General features: G+C 41.1%; 1 protein-coding gene across 3 annotated transcripts in view; it reads left to right on the top strand.

The window, feature by feature from the left end:
* The window catches only part of LOC119654644 (lysine-specific demethylase 3A), a 308,568-nt gene that overhangs the window by 184,773 nt on the left and 98,230 nt on the right, over positions 1-25,565 (top strand). For all 3 annotated transcript variants that reach the window (XM_038060122.1, XM_038060121.1, XM_038060123.1), the window contains one exon: positions 22,296-22,632. In XM_038060122.1, coding sequence (XP_037916050.1) covers positions 22,296-22,632 — 337 coding nt within the window. The remainder of the gene's footprint in view (positions 1-22,295; positions 22,633-25,565) is intronic.

Here is a 25,565-nt window from a genome sequence, read left to right as displayed (position 1 = left end):
CAGAATTTCAGAGATCATCCATTCTTCCATTCACTGGTACATCCAGAACTTGCGAGTAAGTGAAAGTAACAACTCTATAGAATCGCAGAGACTACAAAGAACAGTTCCGGAGAAGACCGTCAAGACTGGTGGCTTTGTCCTGCTGGACTGTATTGATAACGAACTTAATTTCACTTTTGTTTCGAGAGGCAGTTCAGACGGAGGTATCTGTCTGGTAGTCGTGATGAAGTGCTTCCATCTCTTCAGCTGCTCGTCATCGTGGATGAAAAGTCGATCGTTAATGTCCTTGGTTATGCCATCAGAGGGCTTGCGGCAACTTGAAAGTTCTTCGTAATGTGGTATACTGTAGAAAAATCATTAATGGCTACAGTTTTTGCCTTCCTGACTAGCGTTTTAAAAAATCATTTTTATCACGACATACGCTACGATTCACTTCATGAAATTTGGTGCGATGCTGAAACTCACGCGCATCATGTTCGCCTCCATTCGCAGCAACCATAAAAGCCTGCAATTCTTTGCGCTCATCGATCCACTTTCAAGTTTCTACAATTCACTAGATCTCATGGTGGTCATTCAGATCGAAGCTAATAACTTGACTTGCATCAGAGAAAAGTTAACATTTGACGACGCCTCAATGCTTATCAATATCCTCTGACAAGTTGTTCAAAATAGCTATCGCCCGATCAGAAAAGTAGCTCTCCTGGTGTCGAACAGCAGCCAGCAAACGTCAAATTAGAGTCCCGCTGGAAGTCGGTGCCAGCGCCCCTTTTGTTACACACCTCCAGAAGCCAACTGCTAAATCTACTAATCTGATTTCGGTATGATGATTAGATGTACGTGTCGGTCACTAGAAACGTTTTTGATAACAAGAGGAGAATATTTTTAGTGGATTATCAACCCACCAGCTCACAGGGGAATTACTACCTCGGCTGAGCGTCAATTTTACGATTTAATTCTTAGTCCTTTTTCTTCGTCTATGGTGAAGTTGCTTTATAAAATTTACGGCATTTGTGTTTTAGGCCATGCCTGTATTCCAAAATCCCTGATTCTGTCTGCCATGCACCGCCACTTCTCAATGAGCTTTAGCTCTGTCCTAGTGGTTAACAGAGATATTCTTTTGACTGACATGCAAGAACCACGGGTAAAAGTGCAGGAACAAGAAATGAGATAATGCTCAAAATCTGTCCAAGAAAAACCATTAACGACTATGGCCTTTTATGAAATGTAATTTCATTCAAATATGTATTTACAATACAAATGTATCTAAAATTAATATAATTAATAAAATAAAGCTTATAATTCTATTTTGTCATTCATTCAAGGAACACAAAGTATTGAGTCCCCACACCACCATTTATGCGATGGTTTCCTACAATTCTCGTTACCTGTTGTTTTGGACCGCTCCCAACTATTGAGTTTGTTGCTTCTACCGAAGCACTATAACGTCTCCGCAGGTGACGCAACAGATCTGTGAATATCTCTTTCTAAACTGCCACTCGTGTCTCCCTGTAGTGTTTTTCCAGGCCACAAAATTATTATGTATCTTAGATCCGGAAATTATCTTTTGTTTTTTATAATTTTTGCTAATAGGTATGAAATTCATAGAACCCTCGTGCATTAGCTAATTTAAAGTATTAATTGGCCTCACGACAGTCCAAGAAAATATTCCCCGGGAATCACTACTCCTTACTCTGCTTTATGAGCCAATGGCTTGGATCAGAATTCATTGCTTTCGAATTATGCCTCGTAATCTCCAAGATTTAATTAATATAATATCTTGTCCAAACTATTCTCACTTGTAGGAGCTATAAATTCACATCTGGTGGATGACCGTGCATGATTTGAATATTAATTGCAGACACTTAGAATTTCACAGGTGGGAATTCTCTTCAGGTGTTAAATCCAATTTCGCCCACATTAATGCTTGTCAGGAGAGAGAAAAGAGGTTGGGATTGCGAATAGAAGATGCAATTTCCAGCTCCTCAACACGACAAGCGCATCGTATTTGCACCTCATTGGAAAAGGTTTGATTTTCAAAGACCACAGTGTGATCATATCCTTGGAAGGAAAATATTGGGTTGAGGAAAAAGAAATGTCGTTTTTGTGATCGAAATTTGACACTTTATTTAACATACTTAGGCTTCTTTTGAGGCCAACTTATTAGCATCAAGAGCGTTTTGCATGGACCGGAAGAGATGGTAATCATTTGGTGCCAGGTTCGGACTATACGGTGGGTGCGATAGGACATCCCGTCCGAGCTCCCGTAGCTTCTGGGGGGTCATCAAAGATGTGTGAGGCCGAGCGTTGTCCTGGTGGAACACAACGCCATTCCTATTGACCAATTGTGGCCGCTTCTGGCGAATCTCCTGCTTCAAACGGTCGAGTTGCTCACAGTAGAGGACCAAATTGAGGGTCTAGCCATAGTTGAGCAACCCATAGTGGATGATTCCCTTCCAATCCCACCAAATACACAGCAAAACCTTCCTGGCCGTCATTCCGGGCTTGGCGATGGTTTGGGCTGGCTCGCCTCGGTTCGACCACGATCTTTTTCGCTTGGTTGTCGTACGTGATCCACTTTTCATCACCAGTCACCATTCGCTTCAAAAATGGGTCGAATTCGTTCCGTTTCAGCAGTGCGTCGCAGGCGTTGATACGGTCTAAGAGATTTTTTGCGCAAACTTGTGTGGCACCCAAACATCCAGCTTTTTTTGGAATTCAATCTTCTGCAAATGGTTCCAAACGATTTTATGGTTTATACCCAGTTCCTCGCCAATCGAACCAATGCTCACATGCCGATCTACTTGGATGATTTCGACGATTTTATCGGTTTCTACGACGATTAGCATATCATTACGGAGTATATCTTCGACATCCACTACATCAGAACGAAATCGATCGAACCAACGCTGTGCTGTGCGAATCGTTACAGTATCGGACCCATAAACTTAACAAATTTTTTCGGTCGCCTTCGTTGCATTTTTACCTCTTAGGTAGTAAAAACGTGAAATATGACGAATTTCTTGCTTGGTGGACACCATGTTTGACGCGCTATAACTTGAGACTGAAACGTACGGTCACCACACTGTCAAAGAGACACTTGTAGCACAGATTGCCGTCTTCAAATCCGTATAGTATGACCCGCTGTGATAAGCACAACACAAGATATGTTTAAGTGTCGCCATCTATTGAAAACATTTCTTTTTCCCCAACCCAATAATGTTCTTTCAGATTCCTTATCTAAATTTTTCCCTTAGGAAAGTTCCTCTTCTAACTGTCTGATGACAACAACTTGTAATTTCTGAAGATGTAGAATCAGCAATCTCTCAGATGATATTCTGTCGCCGTCCTTGTCAAATGGCAAATTTTAATTATGCTAGATTAAATTTAAAGTCAAAGTTTGCAAAGATAAGCTCACGTATATCACGTCCGCCGTTCTAAAGATTACGAACGCACACTTTTCAAAATAATGGAAGAAGAGCAGCCCATTCTGATGCACTTCATTTGCCTTTAATAAAATTTATGTTTATTCTCGAGTATCTTCCCACTTTGCAGACAAATACAAACGTAGGAAACACATAATCACGAGGAAGCCAGAAAATGTAGCACAAAGTGAAATAAATTATTTCGCTGGAATTGATAACATTACGAGAGAACGCATAAACATTTATTTAATTAAATGAATATTCGAGTAATGCTTAATGAGAAATCGTCCATTGAATCGCAATTAAATGGAAATTTATGGCGTAGACAGGGAACGTAAGGAGTGAGCTCATAAGCGCAATAAATAATTTCTCGAGAAGAACTCGCCGCCAATCTGTTTGAACTGGAGCGGGGGCGCTTCCACAATGCCGAGTTCATTCAAAGCTTGGTTTGACTATAAATAAATCTCTCACAAGCCAACCCATTTCACCGAAGTAAATTAAACAATAAAAGCCAGTTGTGACACGCGACCTTAAATATCTTCCATTGAATGGAATTCCTTAGTTTCCTTAATGATCGAGCGAACAAATGCACGAAAATCTTACTTTAATTGCAACCTTGAGTTTTTTCGTTACCACATCCGAGATAAAGTCGTCTTAGTCATCGCAGAGCAACTCCCAGCCCACACAAAAATTCATTTACATACAATTAGCGAAAAAAACATCAAAAACCATAAAGGAAATGAAAATATTTCCAAGAACATTATTTTCTGTGCATTTTTTTGCGTTCCTCCTTGAGAAAACTAGGAAAACTGAAAATCTATTTCTTTTTTCTTGAAAATATTTTCAAAAATTCACGACTCGAAACGTTCTAAATTTAAATCTTGGCATCGTTTCAAGACGTTCAAAATGTCTTATTTATATTTTCAAGATGAGTACAGTTATAGTTTGAGATTTGGTACAAATCCGACCCACATGGCCCCCGCGTTGAGCAGAAACACATTGCGAAGAGAATTGGGGGGAAAACGATTTTCAGTTTGACATAATGATGCATACCGCAGCCCCCAAGAATGCCAATCATTATTTAGAAATGGAATATATTTGCAAAAACTTGGGACTCACTTGCACCCAGAGCCGGCCATTTTTCGATCTCATGTTTGTAAACTGACCGAATTAATTTAATTTATTTGAATTTGTTTATTTTCGAGTGTGTTAGACTCAATGGAAATCGAAAGGTGAACGGAAACATTGAAATTGTTTAATTGCATGATAACTCGATTCACTTTGTAATACAATTTAATTAGCGTTTGGAGATTTAATTGGAGTTTTTTTTCGCTTTGAATGTGGAATTTATTAGGGGCGGGCGATTTGGCGGTGGGAAGTGTTCGATGATTAATTATTGTAAAATGAACGGCTTCGTGTGATAATTGTGTATTTCAACTTTTGGCACGTTGAGTATTGACGCGGATTGGCTTGTTACGTCTGCACAATATGAATCAATCAACTGAGTGAATTACATAATGAAAAGGATCGGATATTTGGACTTCATAGGGTTCAATTAAGTAGTATTTGGCTTTCGATGGGGGTTAATTGAAGCCATTGGACTTATCATAAATGGTGTGACTGCATAATTTATTCGTTTGCGTTGTTACTGATTTCATAGAGTTTTGATTGGAAAATTAAAATGACAATAGAATGGCCCCCGAATTCACCTGCGATTTTATTAACGGAATAGCAGATCTAATAACTCTGCACTCATAGAAAACCAAACGTCTCCGGTCATCTATTATCCGGTGAACGGTTTTCTAGTTGGTTTCGAAATTTTTGAAGTTTTAGATGTGATTAAGGAATCAATCTCAACTTTCTATTGTGATCAACGAGGGCAAAACATCACTTCAATTGAGATAATTCACTGTTCAGGTGCACCTGCAATCAAAGTGTCCAAGTCAAGTGAGTAGACATTTGTCCCGTTCCCTTGAATGTGATTCTGATGTTCAAAGCTTTAGACAGCTTCGATCTAGTAGAAATTTGTTATGATTCTAGAATGAAGGTAAGAGGGGGATGTTTTAGCCAATTTCTAAAAAATATAATAATATACTATCATTCATCAACGGCGCAACAACCGGTATCCGGTCTAGGCCTGCTTCAAGAAGGAACTACAGACATCCCGGTTTTGCGCCGAGGTCCACCAATTCGATATTCCTAAAAGCTGTCTGGCGTCCTGACCTACGCCATCGCTCCATCTCAGGCAGGGTCTGCGTCGTCTTCTTTTTCTACCATAGATATTGCCCTTATAGACTTTCCGGGCTGGATTATCCCCATCCATACGGATTAAGTGAGCCGCCCACCGTAACCTATTGAGCCGGATTTTATCCACAACCGGTCATGGAATCGCTCATAGATTTCGTCGTTATGTAGGCTACGGAATCGTCCATCTTCATGTAAGGGGCCAAAAATTCTTCGGAGGATTCTTCTTTCGAACGCGGCCAAATGTTCGCAATTTTTCTTGCTAAGAACCCAAGTCTCCGAGGAATATATGAGGGCTACCAAGATCATTGTCTTGTACAGTAAGAGCTTTGACCCTATGATGAGAAGTTTTGAGCGTAACAGTTTTTGTAAGCTGAAATAGGCTCTGTTGACTGCCAACAGCCGTGCACGGATTTCATCATCGTAGTTGTTATCGGTTGTGATTTTCGACCCTAGATAGGAGAAATTGTCAACGGTCTCAAAGTTGTATTCTCCTATTCTTATTCTTCTTCGTGTTTGACCAGTGCGGTTTGATGCTGTTGGTTGGTTGGTTTTTGGTGCTGCCTTTGCCACCATATACTTTGTTTTGCCTTCATTGATGTGCAGCCCAAGATCTCCTGCCGCCTAGTCGATCTGGATGAAGGCAGTTTGTACGTCTCGGGTGGTTCTTCCCATGATGTCGATATCGTCAGCATAGGCCAATAGTTGGGTGAACTTAAAGAGAATCGTACCTCTTGCATTTATCTCAACATCACGGATCACTTTCTCGAGGGCCAGGTTAAAAAGGACGCATGATAGGGCATCCCCTTGTCGTAGATACTTATTGATGTCGAATGGTGTTGAGAGTGATCCTGCTGCTTTTATCTGGCCTCGCACATTCGTCAGGGTCAACCTAGTCAGTCTTATCAATTTCATCGGGATACCGAATTCTCCTATGGTCCATATTCCAACAGTTTTTCCATCGCTTGCCGCAGAGAGCAAAATCTGATCTGGCTCCATATTTAACCAATGCGGTTGTAATTCCATCGGCTCCTGGCCACTTATGGTTTTTAAGCCGATGATTGCACGGATTGTTTCTTCTATGCTTAGTGGTGGCAGTATTTGTCCGTCGTCTTCAGTTGGCGGGACCTCCAACTCGCCGATGTTCTGGTTGTTCAGTAGCTCATCAAAGTGCTCAACCCATCGCTCCAATATGCCCATTCTATCGGAAATCAGATTTCCCCTTTTTGCTTCGGCAGGATGAGCATCGAGGTTTGTAAGGCTTCATCATACTGACTTGTTGGTAAAACTTGCGCGCCTGGCGCGGTTGAGTTTTGAATTCAGATCTGTTCAGATCTCCGCTCGCCGGAGTTCATCGTCAAACCTGCCGCTCCAACTCTTTTTGCGGCTAGGGCCACGTATGTTTGTGGCCGTATTTATGATAACGTTCTTCAGGTGATTATGAAGATCATTTGTTGATGCTTCATCTCCAGGATCTCTAGGCATCATATAGTGGCAACTTCGTGACTTTTGGATTAGATAGTGTCCCTCCAGCTCCCGCACTCCCGCCCCTTGCATGAAATGTTAGAACTGATAGCTATAGAAAGTAATGATCAAGACCTCTCACTTTGTACTCCACATGACTATATTTAGTGAAGAAAATGTACGGGGGGTGTACATTTTGCTTGTATGGGAACGCACGCCTCTTAAACTTAGAACCAAATTTCGAATCAATAGGAGTAATTGTTCCTAAGAAAAAAGCAGGCTGCAAATAAATTTTGACTTTAAAAAAAAGCTTGGTTAGGAAGAACCAAATGACTCAGAATTCAGAATATCCAATTGGAACGTAGAGGAAAAACTTCGAATGATTACATTTCCGTTTGATAATTTTGAATTCTGGTCATAATAAAGAACGATTTTTGGAGTTTTCACTGTTTCTTTACATTTCACAGTTATCAAAATTTGACGAAGAGTACTTCCACTATTCTTCCTCTCTCTAAACTCAATAACTCTGTCAAAAAAAATAAGTTAAGTTAATAATAGTATAAAAAATAACGAAATAAATAAAAAAAATAGAAATGTGAGAGAGAACTGATCTTAGGTGCATCAATTGTCCCTGTAAAAAAAAAAAAGCCAAAATAATCTGTATCGAAGTATACTTAATCGATAACGAGCAGGCTGGCCCCCAGCAGCACCCTGCAAATCATTTTGGAACAGTCCGCGGAAGCCATCGTTCCGCCAGCATGAGTTAGGGTATCTGGAGTACTTTTTCATTTGTACATTTTAACAGGTGCTGAGAGATGGCTGTCAGGAAGGCGGGCGGCAACCATGTCAGCCGAATCAAAACCAAGTGACCGAGGAGAACTTCCATAGTGATGGCACCAGGAGACACTGTATCACATTGGTTTGCCGGCCGTGATGCAGTAGGCGAATGCTCCGAAGGCCTAATTAGGGCGATCAGACCCAAGTCTGCACGGGGACTCATCTGAAGTGGCAATAGGTTACGAAACTTTACCAGGGATATACTGGTACCATGGGAACCAGGGTAGTCCCTGAATTCACATACTTCGGGAGAAATCCTGCTGTATGTGCGTTCAGCTCGGTTGTTGCGACTGGCCTTCTAGTAGTAGCTGCATGGAGTTGTGGCTATGTTCAAGCGAACAGAGACCTTCGGATCTCGACGTGGTGTTGCGTTTCCATACGAGAGCCGTGTTGCTTAGTTAGGTAGAGATTTAGATAGGTCTTGTATCCATCAGTATGAATGCTGAGCCATGCACTCAGTATAGACTGGTACCGTTGTAGCATGTCACAGTGCGGCTCTGATTATGGTCACAAAACCAATCCGTGATTTAAGAAGACCGTGGGATTAAGCCCCCAGGACAGGTACCCACGTAAAACCATAGAGACGTAAGTGTACATTTTAGCAAATCGACAACGATGATGCAGCCCCATTTAAGGATAAATGGCAACTAAAAAATAATAAAATATTTCGTGCAGATGACTATAAAGTCAGTCTCCTTGCTCTCTTCGAGGATATTATATGATATTATTCTTTCTATTACTTCCATTCTCGCAATTGGAATAATGTCTATTGGAAGTATCGTTTGGGAGTAGAGAAACATAAAAAATAGAAATCCTTAAAGCTACATGGTGTTATTTCGTGTATTACGTAAAAGAGAACGATAATCGATCTTTCACTATTCAGTAAAATTTATTAAGAATGGCGCAATAAATAATGACTAGTCTATACCTGCCATAGTAACGAAGTAACGATATCTCTAGCAGCTGCCCGGTGTTTTGTCCTATGGTATCGTTTCGTCTGAGACAGAGTCTATCACGTCTTCTTTTTCTACCATGGATATAAGCTTTTATAGGCCGTTCCGGCTGATCATCTTCACGCATTAGGTGATCTGTCCACCGCATCCTACTGAACTAGATTTTATTCACAATCAAACATTCACAACATCGATTTTTCCGTTGTGAAGACTACAAAATCCTCCATTCTATTATAGAACGGCAGAAATTCATCGGAGGATTGACTACTTGAACGTGGCTATGAGCTGCAACTTAGCATACTAAGAACGGAAGTTTATTATTTTGGGCAATAGGTTTTGTAAGCGTATATAAGCTCTGTTGCCTGCCAACAACCGTGAGCGAATTTCCTCTTCATAATTGCTATCGGTTATAATTTTCATTCCTAGATGGGAGAATGATTTCAAAATAGTAATCTCGTATCTTCATTGCCTTCAGTTGGCTAGTACTATTGAATATCAGTATGTATACATTTAGTTTTTGCTTCTAATGCTGCCACAGGAGAAAATATACTTCGGTCTTCATTAGTGTGCACTCCAAGATCCTATGCCGTTTTCTCGATTCGGAATAAGACGGGTTATTCATCTCAGGTTCGTCTTATTATGCCGATATCACAGATGGTAGCTAGTAGGTCGACTTAGAGACGATAATGCCTATGACACTCATTTCACCGTCGTGGATAGCTTTTTCTAGGAACAAGTTGAAGAGGTTGTATGAAATGTCTCGAAGAGATGAACCTGTTACTTTTATCTGGTCTAGTACATAGGTCAGGGTCTGCCTAGTTAGTCTTATCAATTAAGCCGGAATACCAAATTCCCTCAGTTATACAGTTTTATTCTATCTATGCTATCATATGATGTCCGGATAGCTGAGTGGTTAGAGCGCAAGGCTGTCGTACGAAAGGTCGCGGTTCAAATCTCACTGGTGGCAGTGGAATTTCTATCGTGATTTGACGTCGGATACCAGTCAACTCAGCTGTGAATGAGTACCTGAGTCAAATCAGGGTAATAATCTCGGGCGAGCGCAATGCTGACCACATTGCCTCCTAGTGTACCGTTACGGTCTTGAATGAAGTGCTCTAACACACTTCAAGGCCCTGATCCAACATGGATTGTTGCGCCGACGATTATTATTATTATGCTATCATAGATGGCCTTGAAAAGAAACAAAATCCTGATTTGTTTCTGGTTTGCTTAGTGCGTCTTTGATACGGGTTGATAATCCTTTGGACGTATGGGGCTATCCGGTCTAGCAAGATAGCGGATCTTATACATTTTACTCAGCAAGTCATGTCTCTATCATCTCTGTCTCATCTTAGGTATTGGGCAGATAATACCTCGTTGTCAATCATCATGCATTGATTCGCAATGCCAAACCTCAAGTATAAGTTAAAGGGTCGCTGATGGGTGTAGTTGATGTATATTTAATTAGTTCGGCTTAAATAAACGCCGACAAAAAAGTGATCCCTTATAGCGACCTCAGTTTGAGGCTCTTCAATTCTGCGGGGAGGAATTCGGGCATTTTTGAATAGGGGCTCCTTAATGCCAACTAGCTACTTCAAAAAAGGCACAGGCACACGCGTTCTATGTTTTATTGTAGAATGTAAGCTAGGCTGCTGATATTTCCTCACACAATCGTGAACTACGGATGAGTATAACTAATATAAATTTACTTGGTTGACTTCATCTTGATTGATTGGTTGATATTTCAAAAATCGAATAGAATCAACCCAGCCGTCCAACAGAGGCACCGCCCATTTAGCTGTGAATAAGTACCTATGTCAAATCAGCGTAATAATCTCAGGCGAGGGCAATGCTGATCGCATAGCCTCCTACAGTGTACTGTGTGTACCCCCTCACGACGGGCCTGCATATACGGTACCAAAATCATTCTCTGCTGTTTTGACTATCGCATTTGAATCTGCTGCTCGACGGTAACTTCCACGTTTTATGAGATTATTGTGGAATGTGGCCCGAAAAAGCAGTCCCAATGGCGATTCGCGGCTCATTCATATTTTCCTGGCACCCTTTATTGAGCGGTAATCGTATAGGAACGAGTTCATATTTAATTCCCGACAGGCTTGCCAGAGTACATAACTACAGCTCCCCTCGAGGAATTACTCTTCCCACCATCCTACTCCGCATAGATGTAGCGTGGCCAATCTGATTCAAGCAAAGTGATCATTCGGGAAACAGTAAAAACGTTATCGGCAGTTCTGCATATTTTCCAAAAGTCAATCCTTGCCGCCGGAAGGACATAACGATTGCTAATCTCGAGTTCAAACTCTACAGCCTATCATTTCTGTGATTTGTTTGTTAGCCAATCCTTTAAATGGAAACAATTAGACGAATTTTCTATTGTAGGCCAAAATGATATCGTATTTCGGGAAGCAATTGTTCCCTTTTCTAGTGGAAGAAAAAACCAAAAGAATTTCAGATGTCAGAAGATCTTACACTCAAGATGGGTAACAAATGGTTCCCGAAGTGCGGTATCAAAAGGAACATCATCTCCAAGAGAAAAATTTCCTGATTATTTTCGTCTCTGACTATGTTAAAAATAGAATATTCGTTTCACGACTTCCCCATTTATGTTCAGTCTCAAACGGCTCTGGTCCATACCCTCAATATCATTTAACAATCACCTGAACTATCTTTAGTACATCTCCACTCAAAGAGGCAACGTAATATCCGCACGAAAAACCCGGCGACAACGACCTTGCATTACATGAAATATTCTCGGCTTTATTGATTGCCACATTCAATTAGAAATTCAAAACGCCAATTGAACTGGTTTCTGCTGCAAAACTGGATCGAAAAAAGCTAATAAGATACTATAAATTCATAATCCCACCATGGTACATTTCTCTGCTGTATTACATATATTCGCGTAGATGAATATTCGCAAGGCACACGGCGCACACACTCGCGTATACACAGTCAAATGACGAGCCAATTTCCATTGACCCCAATCCGGTTCGTTTACACTACAATCTCTTGCCGCGCGATACACAGCATAAAATTTTTTCTTATATCTTCTGAAAAAAAGCTTAATAAATAGCTACAAAGCAAAAATGCTGGAAACAATAAAATGGTGGAGAAAAATAACAAAAAAATTATAAAAAATAGAATAAAAACGCGACATGACTACGCGACGTATGAATGCCCATAAGTTGTCTGTTCAACTTGCATTCGCTTATGTAAATTAGTTCGTCGCTTTCGTATCTCTCTCCGTATCTTGCATTGTATCTAAATTATTAGTTCTCCACTGAAGCTGTGCAGGCGATTATAAAACATTTCAGGTTCGCCGCTTTTCGTTGCAAAGAAAATAAAAAGAAATCTTATTACGGTTTCAGCATAAACTTTATATGGTTTTGCTTTATTTTGTCTGGCGTCATTTGTAATTTTATTGTATTTCAGATACTATTGTGTTGGGTTTCTTTCTTTCTTTGGAATCGCACAAGATTGTATGCTTAGCAGAGACATACATTATCAGGCCAAGCTTCTTAGAAATGCTTTTGTGTTTATTTTGACTTTGGATTTCTTTTAATTTATATAAAATGGTCAAGATTCCAGCAATTTTAATTGAAACTTATGAATCTTGTGTATATAATGTAAACGCGTGGGAGTTATGGAAAATTTTCGGATAAAAATAAATAAAAGACGAAACCAGAAGCACTGGAGGTGATGAATATGGTGGAAATCATTATGTGAGATTTCGCAGGGGTTGGGAACAAATTTCTCATCATGCCAGTATATGGAAACGTTAGCGCTTTGGCCATGGAGAGTTTTGATTTTCGTAGCCATGTTTATTGCATTATTATTTCACTTTAAATTGAATATTGGCACGCACAACTTTTATCTATTCTATCTTAGTTTGCTGAGTATCAGCCTCTCAATCTCCTTATGTTCGGGCTCAAATTTGGGTGAATTTTTGTAATCGTTGTTGTCATAGGATTATCACTTGTATATCACACAAATATGTAACGGTACGAAGGAAGAGAGTGTGTACACGCCACTCATAAATGAATGAATGAGAGGCTCCCCAGACATGTGAATGGAGGGTGCACAATTTTTTTTCACAGAATGTGGCCATGTAGTGTATCAAATCAAAGGGATCAATTAGTACTCTTCGAAACTGGTTCCACATTTGACATCCCGTGAAACATAGGGGAGTGAGGACTCAAAATGTGGCCATCAAAAAGTGTAACAGGTCTCGTTCTCAGAACCTGCCCAACGAAAAATCCGAAAAACAAAAAATCATAGATCCGATTCCGATATGCACAAATAAAGTTAATAACAGTATATTTCCACATTTTTGAAATTTACCCGGCAAAACCCCTTATATCCCAGAAGTACAAAATTGAGCATGGGTGTAAGGAGTAACATAATGCACAATTTGGTCAAATCAAACTGTTATTAACAAATTTATAGAGAGTGAAACTTTGCCATTTTTTAAGGTTTTGTTTGCAAAACAAAACCTTATTAAAATCGGTTCAATGTCTGTCTGTCTGTCCCAGGCACTTTTTTCAGAAACGGCTGTACCGATTAGCACGAAATTTGGTGAGAAGGTGGGAAGTGTGGACCCCCAGACATGCAGTGAGTGATATTCTTCTATGTTGAGATTTAGGGGGGCTCCCCATACATGTAAATATAGTCATGTGGGGTATCAAATGAAAGGTCTCGATTTGTACTTTTCGAAGCCGGTCTTAGTTTTGAGATTTATTAGAAAGGCGGGGGATGGGCGGGGTCGAAAGTGGTGATTTCTTTAACGGACCCATTCTCAGAAACTACTCAACGGAGAAATCTGAAAAAATTCATGAAACTGCCTCTATATGGTGCCCAGGCCTCAAAATACTCTCCATATCGATATCTGTTTAAATTAAGTTAACAATAGTATATTACCATATTTTTGGGGAAATTGAGTAAAACCCCCCTTAAGTATATCCCAGTGGTAGTATAAAATATAATATGAAGCATATTATCCCCAAATTTGATCAAAATCACACTATTAGCAACAAAGGTACAGTAGCTCAAAGTTGACTTTACCGTGTAAATTTACTGCAACTGAATATCAATATCACGCTAAAGTGGGTAGTCAGACATGCTAAATGCATATACATAACGGGCTACGTAAAAATGGGATAGTTCTACATTTAAATATACTTACAGAAGAAGCAAACAAAACCTTTCATACTTGAAGCGCCCAGCTTCCGGTTTCCCGACTTGTTGTGAATTTGGTGTATTCTACAACGTATATGACGTCATCATCATTTGTATATGAATATCAATTACTCATCTACACAGCCATGTGTGTATATAGGTATATAGTATATGCATGCTAATGAAGTTTGCGGGTAGTGTCTAATTCAGATATTTGTACGTTAAACCAGCCGTTTTTAATATACGTACTGTATATGCACATATGTATGCTTGTGTGCACGAAGTAAATCGGAAATATGGATATGATGAATTTATATACGTGCATACAGTCCCTGGCCATATTATTAGACGCACTGCAGATTCTATGCAAAATCTTAATTATCGGGTGTTTTTCAGCTTTTGCCGCTGCTGCTTCAATTTTGCGGGGCATGCTGTCAATGCAAGATTGGACTGTAGCCTGCAATTGAGGATGATGATTCCACACCTGGTTTATTTTTTTTGTTTTAGTTGTGAACACCTCTTTAGTCACTTCCCTCTCCATCAGCTCCCAAACATTTTCAATTGGGTTCTTATCGGGGCTATTACCCGGCCAATCCAATAAAGGAATATTCTGCTCTTGCAAATAAGTTTTCACAGATCGCGCCGTGTGACAAGGAGCCCCATCCTGTATGAAAATGAATGACTCCCCATTCGGAAACCACTCTCTGAGCTGGGGAACCAACCGAGTTTGCAAGACTTCTATGTACTGATCTTGCCTCATAATATCTCTTACCACGTACAAACGTCCAGTTCCTTTCATCATCATCATCATCAACGGCGCAACAACCGGTATCCGGTCTAGGCCTGCCTTAATAAGGAACTCCGGACATCCCGGTTTTGCGCCGAGGTCCACCAATTCGATATCCCTAAAAGCTGTCTGGCGTCCTGGCCCACGCCATCGCTCCATCTTAGGCAGGGTCTGCCTCGTCTTCTTTTCCTACCATAGATATTGCCCTTATAGACTTTCCGGGTGGGATCATCTTCATCCATACGGATTAAGTGACCCGCCCACCGTAACCTATTGAGCCGGATTTTATCCACAACCGGACGGTCATGGTATCGCTCATAGATTTCGTCATTGTGTAGGCTACGGAATCGTCCATCCTCATGTAAGGGGCCAAAAATTCTTCGGAGGATTCTTCTCTCGAACGCGGCCAAGAGTTCGCAATTTTTCTTGCTAAGAACCCAAGTTTCCGAGGAATACATGAGGACTGGCAAGATCATAGTCTTGTACAGTAAGAGCTTTGACCCTATGGTGAGACGTTTCGAGCGGAACAGTCTTTGTAAGCTGAAGTAGGCTCTGTTGGCTGACAACAACCGTGCGCGGATTTCATCATCGTAGTTGTTATCGGTTGTGATTTTCGACCCTAGATAGGAGAAATTGTCAACGGTCTCAAAGTTGTATTCTCCTATCCTTATTCTTGTTCGTGCTTGTGTTTGACCAGTGCGGTTTGATGTTGTTGGTTGAGTCGTCTTCGGTACTGACGTTGCCACCATGTATTTTGTCTTGCCTTCATTGATGTGCAGCCCAAGATCTCGCGCCGCCTGCTCGATCTGGATGAAGGCAGTTTGAACATCTCGGGTGGTTCTTCCCATGATGTCGATATCGTCAGCATAGGCCAGTAGTTGGGTGGACTTGAAGAGGATCGTACCTCTTGCATTCACCTCAGCATCACGGATCACCTTCTCGAGGGCCAGGTTAAAGAGGACGCATGATAGCGCATCCCCTTGTCGTAGACCGTTGTTGATGTCGAATGGTCTTGAGAGTGATCCTGCTGCTTTTATCTGGCCTCGCACATTGGTCAGGGTCAGCCTAGTCAGTCTTATTAATTTCGTCGGGATACCGAATTCTCCCATGGCCGTGTACAGTTTTACCCTGGCTATGCTATCATAGGCGGCTTTAAAGTCGATGAATAGATGGTGCAACTGTTGTCCATATTCCAACAGTTTTTCCATCGCCTGCCGCAGAGAGAAAATCTGATCTGTTGCTGATTTGCCTGGAGTGAAGCCTCTTTGGTATGGGCCAATGATGTTCTGGGCGTATGGGGCTATCCGGCCTAGCAAGATAGTGGAGAATATCTTATAGATGGTACTCAGCAACGTGATACCTCTATAATTGCTGCACTGTGTGATATCTCCCTTTTTATGTATGAGACAGATTATGCCTCGCTGCCAATCGTCAGGCATTGATTCGCTGTCCCATACCTTGAGCACAAGTTGATGAACCACTTGGTGTAACTGGTCGCCTCCATATTTAACCAATTCGGCTATAATTCCATCGGCTCCTGGCGACTTATGATTTTTTAGCCGATGAATTGCACGGACTGTTTCTCCTAAACTTGGTTCCAGTTCCTTTACCGCTGATAACTGACCAGATCATAACTTTTGTAGGGTGCTTCACAGTTTGAACAACGCAGTCAGGATTAAATTTTTCTCCAGAACGCCGGCGCACAAACTGAGTTCTGTTCTGCAAAATTTCAAATGTGCTTTCATCGCTAAAGCAAACCTATCGAGAATAGAAAAAATAAATGAATATCATAAGCATCAGTGCTTATCTTTCATTACTTCATAGTAAATGATGCATCTAATATCAACTTACCGATCTCCAGAAGTTGACATCTTTAACACACCACTGTGTAGCCCATTCCCCCTCTTGGCGGGTCGGCAGGCCTTTAAATGTAAGTCCTTTAATTTTCTACGTACAGTTCGCTCAGACGGAATTACATTAGCATCTTCCAGTTGAGATTTTATCTCTCTTGTGGTAACACATCTGTTTTCTAGGCACATTTTCCTTAGATACCTTTCTGACCTGGTAGTAAAAATGGATTTCCTACCCCATCTACTCCTTCGTTTCGGACTTAGTTTATGATCTGACTCCACTTTCTTCTTTATACGTCGTACGGTGGCTTCAGACACCTTCAACATTCGTGATATTTGGCGGTTGGAAAATGTTTTCAGATCAATGAGGGCCTTTACTTCAGCTATTCTACGCGGTGAAAGGTCGCCTTTTTTACTCATATTTAAAATGTTCAAATTTATTGTCTATATTTGTAAAATGCCCTGCACACACAATAAACAAATAGTTGCGTAGTATAAAATTACGAAATAAATTAACACACCGTATAAAATCACAAAAAACACCGTCTATACTTATAGCAGTGGAGAATACAACCGAAACAAATGTATACTTCTTTGGGCTCTTTCTTACATAAGATGAACACAAAAACTTTATACCTGAAGCACGACCTTCCGGTATTGCAACTTGTTTCTCATTGACTTCGATGTGCAGACCAATCTTGGTAAGTGGGTTCGAAGTTAGTACGAATTACATGATCATACCACACTTCGAACTTTATATTTTGGATTGTGATAAAGCAATTTAACCCCGTGCATCAGTTCTTCTGACCCTATTTGTTGCCGCAGATCATACCAGATGAGTTCGTGTGGGACACGGTCGAATCACCAGATCTAGAAATGCAATGTAAAGAAGTCGATGCTTTTCACGGTATTTCCTCATGAGAAATTATGCAGCGTGTATTGGGTCCGTAGTTCCGCAGTTCTTGGAAGACCCGGTTTTATTCCGGTTGTTTGAATGATGTGGCGAATACCATTGTCAGGAATGCATTCAAAAACCCTCATGGTATGGGACAGCAACCAAATCGGGCGGTAATTTAAACAATCTGTTGGACTGAATATCTTTTTAAGATTCTATTAAAATCGATTTACTGTCCATTTGTCTGTCTTTCACACGCACTTGGTAGAAAGGCTGGAATTATGAACCCCCTGCGCATGCACTGAATGAAAAATCTGTTTCAAGGAGTATTTTATGAATTAGGTGTAAGTTTTGACATTGGTTGCAAAGGAGAGGAGTGCGATGGTCAAGAGGTCAATTACTTCAAGGACCCATTCTCAGAAGGTACCTAACTGAAAAATCTGAAAAAGAAAATTACAATGGTTCATGCACAGGTATCTATGTTCCGAAATACTCTCCATTACGATATCTACTCAAATAAACTTAATAAGAGTAAATTATTATATTTCGATTTACTGCGAACTCTCCTTAAGTACATCCTACATCCGTGAAATGTAGGTTTTAATATAAAACAACATTCTAGAAAGTTTTGTACCCTTTTCAGCGTTAATGCGACAGAAATGTTCCATATCCTGAGCGTGTTGTAGTCGGCTTCTCACAAGTCGATACAGATCTCTCACGCCATCCCGAGTGTCTAAAATATCATAGATCGTTTTATTATCGAGAAACTTCTGGAAAATACGTTTCTTTCAGGGGGATCTTCATTTGCACGTCGTCATTCCAAAGCGCAACATTTCGGTTAATGAACCGCTTTCCTGGCTTGGTGACCCTGATGATTGCATAGGTCGTTTTGTGGATTATGTTTCTAACTTGGTTAGTAATCGTGTAAATGGGATCATTTCTTCTTTTTTTCACGCTGTTTTATCGGTGGCTTGATTCGCAGGACAGCAATCACCGGTCTACATTGGGGTGTGATGGTCTTATATAGAACAGTTTTGCAGACAGTGACGATGATAAAATGTCGGCGTCTTGCGATTTGCGTTTTACTGTTCCCACTACAAAGCGAAGGAAAATGAGACAAACTATGTATGGTATTGTCCACAGAATCAGCTACACGCTCGCCACCCTCATTGTGTGCTCCAAACCCTTTTCTCCTATGGCACTTGAGATCGCCTGCAATGACGATATAGCCATCAGCAGGTACGTTACAGGTCTTTGCGTCGAGAAGTTGCCAGAAGGCATCTCTTTCAGTATCAAGTTGATCTGTCCTTGGTTCGTGTAAGGTGAGGAAGTGAATCGTGCGATCAGCTGATGTAATTCACGCATCACTGAAATGCCCAGAGATAGTGATGCCTACACCATATTGAGTGGGTGGGCTACCAAATTAAGGCGGAAATAGCGACGTTTACGACAATTTTCCAACAAAAATAATAAATTTCACCGGGACTTCCAAATGTAGTCAATTTAGACCCCAATAGAAACCCAATTGCTGCTTTGCTATTTTATTTCAATTTGTTTCATTTCTCTAGAGCACGTAGATCTCCATCTACAAGTGATTTTATGTATGTTCAGTTTTGCAGTCAAAATGATGTGGCCCAATCGAGATTCCAATTTCTTTAGAAAATTTCCTGGCTGTGAGATTCACACTTGACACCCGTAAGAGCATTGATTTTGCTTGTGGGTCTTCAGTTGAAGTGTAAAGCCATTTGGCTGAGAATCACTTTCAACTGATTGTTATCCGTTTTTGAAATAGGTAAACTATTGATAAAAGTATCTATGATTTTAAGCTTTACCTTAAGCCTTCTTCAAAAGTCGTAAATGTGTCATTGATAGTAATCATTCCGAATGAAAGCCTAGTTTGTTTCTATTATCATCATCATTAATGGCATAACAACCGGTGTCCGATCTAGACTTTGCCCGCCGAGGTCCACCAAGCTGTCTGGCGTCCTGACTTACGCCATCGCTCCATCTCAGGCAGGGTCTGCCTCGTCTTCTATTTCTACTAGCTGGATCATCCTCATCCATACGGATTAGGTGACCTGCCCACCGCTACCACTTATCCATAACCAGACGGCCATAGTATCGCTCATAGATTTCGTCATTATATAGGCTACCTAATCGTCCATCCTCATGTAGGGGGCCAAAAATTCTTCGAAGGATTCTTCTGTGGAACGTGTCAATATCGTCAGCGTAGGCCAGTAGTTGGGTGGACTTAAAGAGGATGTTGCTTCTTGAATTGACATCTGTTTTTTTATTTTATTAGTTCAGGTAGAATCCAATGTCAGAATGACGGCGGGACTGAATCGGAGACAGAAAATTAGTTTTGAAACAAACTTGACGACGGGGAACCAAAAAGGCTGCAAAAACGTTATTCTTGATGCCAATGGTCGATTTGATTCAATACCAATATGGCTCAAAATAAAATCGGACACTCTTTTGTTCAGGGAATACCAGTATCTCCAAACTTAGAAGCATTTTCGCGTCTTATGATCACTATCGACTTCCTTTGATTTGGGTACATTCTTAAACTTCAATGGAACATTCCGCCACATTTAACCTTCAAATCAAAATCGGTAGGTTCAGAACACCGAACTTCCACGTTGCTTGTATGTATGCAACTCATGATGGATTACACTAAACTCCGCGAAACTACTCGTTTACTCCTCCTTTTCATTATCAGAGAATTCAAATTGCTTCCCTCTGCAAATTTGATTTCTCCTGTTTCAAACTGCATACCATCCTCACATCCATCAACTGTTTCCATCCATCGCATTTCAACTTCCTGAAATTCTTTCGTCACTAATAAACCATAAACCAATTAACTTTTCAAAATCTACCCAATTTATCACGCTCCAGAAATTCCCCTCATTCAATGCTCTCAACTACAAAGGGTGCCGTTCCCGTTTTCAATATCTTCCAGCAACATCGAATATCTGAAACTCTCAGATAGATAAGAGCTTGCCAACTTTTTCCATACTCACGTCTAGACTATGCAACCCTCTTCAAAGGACTTTTTCCTCTCTACTTTACATATTCCAAGCGCATGGCTACAACAATTTAAAACTTTTCGCCCACCCATAATCCTCCCATTAAAACCATCTAAAACAGCCATAAATCGCAAACAAGTTGAAGAAAGTTGTTAATAAAATTTTATGAAAACTTTTCCTTCTGTTTTTACTGTTCTTTCCGTCAAATACACAACTTCAACTTTACCTCACTTGGAAACATGAAAACTTGACGGTGTGAGCGGCATCTGGCTGCCGGCCACCCTCCAAGGTCGTATCTACTTTGAAATAAGCGGAAAAAAGTTTTTTTTTATAAACCTCCTGCAATTATCCTTTTCGATGCAAAGTTTTTGTGAAAACTTTCTCTGACGTTACTGTTTTGATACTGTCTAGGAACGGGATGTAATGATTGTGCTGAATTCGCCCCCACCCCGCCTGGCCTACAAGTTTCAATGTAAATAGGATTATCTTGTGGGGGAAACGGATATCTGAAAGTGGTGAAATGTTGGCTTCGACTTGGATGTTAGTATCCTTGGAAGCGTGTGTAGATAGTTGAGTATAATGCGGTCTACAAAGTATTCTAGAGCAAAGTTTCGTCCTTCGTTTCTCAATCACAAACACAGGCAACTTTTGCGACCCTTGTACGCACCCCACGTTCTCTCTCCCATCTCCAGGGGGGAAACAGTAAACTTTTCAAATAGAACGTTGCCGCAAAGTCCCGACGGTATACCGATATGTGTGTATGTGGTGTTTTGATCCAGGAACGTTTTTGAGGTAGGTTCTCGAGTTGGGAGCCGGACGTGGGTGGATGGTGGCCAGTTGAGTAGTTATTATTTGAGTATATGAACTGACCTGTTAGCGAGCTCCTGTCTGGGCGCTAATTTGTTGTTCCACTTTTGCCTCTTTCGCAGGATGTTTCTGATTTATCTTTTTTCACCAGGAATCTCAAAATGTGGAATGGGAGCATAGAGAACTTGGCAACAGACAATGTTCAGTTGTATAGTTTGTGTACAGCGAACATTGATGGTGCAGTGGATTCCGTTGCTGGGATGAGTCTTGGACGGCTGATGGAATATTTCAAAGAACCAACGGAAGTTTATCCGACTGAACTGCGTCAATCTAATTAAAAAGGACACAGAAACTGGGTTCTGCTTGTGTAAATGAGTTCTCGGTTTAAATTGCTTTCATGTTTTCATCAGGAACTGGAGAGAGTAGTGGAAGCAATTATGGTAATTGCTCAGGACTTTTTAATTGAAGTTGCTGGGGCTGGGGTTGGGTGAAGCACTCGAGACTATCAAAGGATGTAAAGTTATGATCTTTCATCGCTAATTTATTGCTTTTGTATTTTTTGTGGGGCTTTTGCAATTTATCTTATTTCAGGGAATCATATGGTTGCTTTCACGAAGCGCTCATGATGGACGTCCTGGTTTTGAATCGACTTTCGATGCAATAAAACTGGTTTAATCTAGAATCTACATCAGACGTCCCCTTTATACGAAGAATCATTTTGTCTTCAATTTTCAGGCAGTCATGTTCTTTCATCTTTAGTGTCTTATAACCACCTGAAAATTTGTCTCATCTTACATTTTGCTTTCTTTTACAGGGATAGGCGGGAGTTAGAACTTCGCGAAATGGAAAGGCACAAAGACATGGAACGCGAAAGATTAGAAAGGGAGCGATTGGAACGCGAAAGACTGGATAGGGAACGTCATCAACATCAACAACAGCAGCATCATGCCCAACAGCAGAATGTTGCTGCCCATCAACACCATCAGACGATGCAGCATCATCTGCAGGCGGCAGCGGCTGCGGCGGCCGTTGTTCAGCAGCATCAACAGGCGCATGAACGTGATAGAGAGAGGCGAGAAAAGGAACAGTGTACCAATGTGGAGCAGGCGGTATCACAACATTTTGAAGAATCTCTTCGTAGAGTGACAAGGGTGAGTCGAAAATATTGCATAAAGAAGTTAGAAGTAGTAAAATTGATGGATAATTCTTTAAACAGTCTTTTGAAAGCAAATAGTTCCCCGTTCAATTATTTAACTGTAATAATTGATCCGGTTTGTTAAGGTTTCACTCTAAACACTTGGAACAATCGAACAGTTGAGCTTAACTGGTGTGGTGGGTGTTGAGATAATGAACATCAAGATTTTGAAGAAAACAACGAAAGCAGTTATAAGGCTGTTAATACATTGAACGGCATCAAGTTCCCTAGATATACAAATTGTTCAATCCCCTCGATTTTCTGCAGCTTAGTACAAACAGGAACAATGCGTGATTAGTCTTGCTTATTTTCAGTTCGAATTTGTATGCCCCCTTCCCCAAACCCAGAGCCAATTAGCCAAGGTTCGTGACTCGGTGAGAAAGTAAGAAGATGTCATCAGCGTAGTCGATAGGGGTTTGAGTAAACCTTCTGTGCTTATGAAATTCTTTATTACCCCTTCAATGGGAGTCCTTATTATTCTATTTCAGCATTGGTCTTCACGCGCCACGACAATAATGACTTTTGCGATGAATGTTGGTTCAAATACAGTCACGGAAATCATGCCTTCGTCTCGTTTCATGTAACCACGTTGATGTGAATTCAATTCCACTTTTAAAATTGTAAACGATCGTGCACTCGCTGCCACGTCCCTTTCATAACTGCTATTACGCTGAAGTTTAGAGGGAATTTGAATAAAAGATGTGGCACTCTAACAAAAAGCATCGGATCAGAGCGCCAAACGATGATAATTTCAGGAAAATTTCCTACCATCAAACTGATATATAATTTCAATCAGATTTTACATTGAAACAAGCTGTTGGTTTTTCGCAAAAGGTGTTCCAAATTAAAATGTTTCCGATGAACTCAGTATTTGGCATTTCACTCCAAAGTTGGGAGCCTACTTCCAATGTCAAAGTATCGACCTCCTGGTCTGGTTCATTGTGTTCCCGGGGTACATCATCCCAGCACATATTCACAGTTCCACTCCCTCTCAGTTCGGCAATTTACGCACTATGGTGTTAGGCAGTTTGTTCGTAAACTTGACATTTCATTCGTTATCTGTCTGTTCGGTGAAAAGTTTCTCGATTATATCTTACTCCCCATGAGTGATGGTCTGTCTATGGTAGAATTCATCATCATCATCAACGGCGCAACAACCGGTATCCGGTCTAAGCCTGCCTTAATAAGGAACTCTAGACATCCCGGTTTTGCGCCGAGGTCCACCAATTCGATCTCTCTAAAAACTGTCTGGTGTCCTGACCTACGCCATCGCTCCATCTCAGGCAGGGTTTGCCTCGTCTTCTTTTTCTACCATAGATATTGCCCTTATAGACTTTCCGGGTGGGATCATCCTCATCCATACGGATTAAGTGACCCGCCCACCGTAACCTATTGAGCCGCATTTTATCCACAACCTGACGGTCATGGTATCGCTCATAGATTTCGTAATTGTGTAGGCTACGAGATCGTCCATCCTCATGTAGGGGGCCAAAAATTCTTCGGAGGATTCCTCTCTCGAACGCGGCCAAGAGTTCGCAATTTTTCTTGCTAAGAACCCAAATCTCCGAGAAATACATGAGGACTGGCAAGATCATTGTCTTGTACAGTAAGAGCCTTGACCTTATGGTGAGACGTTTCGTGCGGAACGGTTTTTGTAAGCCGAAAAAGGCTCTGTTGGCTGACAACAACCGTGCACGGATTTTATCATCGTAGCTGTTATTGTATTGTGTTGTATTCTGCTATCTTTAGTCTACACTTTTGACCAATGTCGATATCGTCAGCATAGGCCAGCAGTTGGATGGACTTAAAGAGGATCGAACCTGTTGCATTTACCTCAGCATCACTGATCACTTTCTCGAGGGCCAGGTTAAAGAGGACGCATGATAGGGCATCCCTTTGTCGTACCCCGTTGTGGATGTCAAATGGTCTTGAGAGTGATCCTGCTGCTTATTTGGCCTCGAAAATTGGTCAGGTTCAGCTTAGTAAGTCTTATCAATTTCGTTAGGATACCGAATTCTCTCATGGCCGTGTACAGTTTTACCCTGACTATGCTATCATAGGCGGCTTTAAAGTCGATGAATAGATGGTGCAACTGATGACCATATTCCAACAGTTTTTCTATCGCTGGCCGCAGAGAGAAAATCTGATCGGTTGCTGATTTGCCTGATTTGGTATGGGCCAATGGTGTTCTGGGCGTATGGGGCTATCCGGCCTAGGATAGAAGATAGTGGAGAATATCTTATAGATGGTACTCAGCAAGGTGATATCTCTATAATTGCTGCACTGTGTGATATCTCCCTTTTGATGTATGAGAACCACTTATTGTAACTGGTCGCCTCCATATTTAACCAATTCGGCTGTAATTCCATCGGCTCCTGGTGACTTATGATTTTTAAGCCGATGAATTGCACGGATTGTTTTTTCGATACTTGGTGGTGGCAGTATTTGTCCGTCGTCTTCAGTTGGCGGGACCGCCAACTCGCCGATGTTCTGGTTGTTCAGTAGCTCATCAAAGTACTCAACCCATCGCTCCAATATGCTCAATTTGTCGGAAATCAGATTTCCCTCTTTGTCTCGGCAGGATGAACATCGAGATGTATAAGGCTTCATCCTACTGACTTGTTGGTAAAACTTGCGCGCCTAGTGCGATTGTTCCCTGTGCTTTTCGAGTTCACAGACCTGTTGGCTCTCCCAGGCTTCCTTGTTCCATCTGTGAAGTCGCTTCTCGTCTCGACGGAGTTCGTGATAAGTCTCTGCGCATTCCCGCGTTCTTTGAGAATGCAGCATTCTTCCGTTGCTAGCTTACATTCATCGTCCAACCAGCCGTTTCGACTCTTTTTGCGGCTGGGGCCAGGAATGTTTGTGGCCGTATTTATGATAACGTTCTTC

The sequence above is a fragment of the Hermetia illucens genome, chromosome 4, assembly GCF_905115235.1.
Source record: "Hermetia illucens chromosome 4, iHerIll2.2.curated.20191125, whole genome shotgun sequence".
Taxonomy (NCBI): Eukaryota; Metazoa; Arthropoda; class Insecta; order Diptera; family Stratiomyidae; genus Hermetia; species Hermetia illucens.
This window is presented reverse-complemented; position numbering and strand designations above follow the sequence as displayed.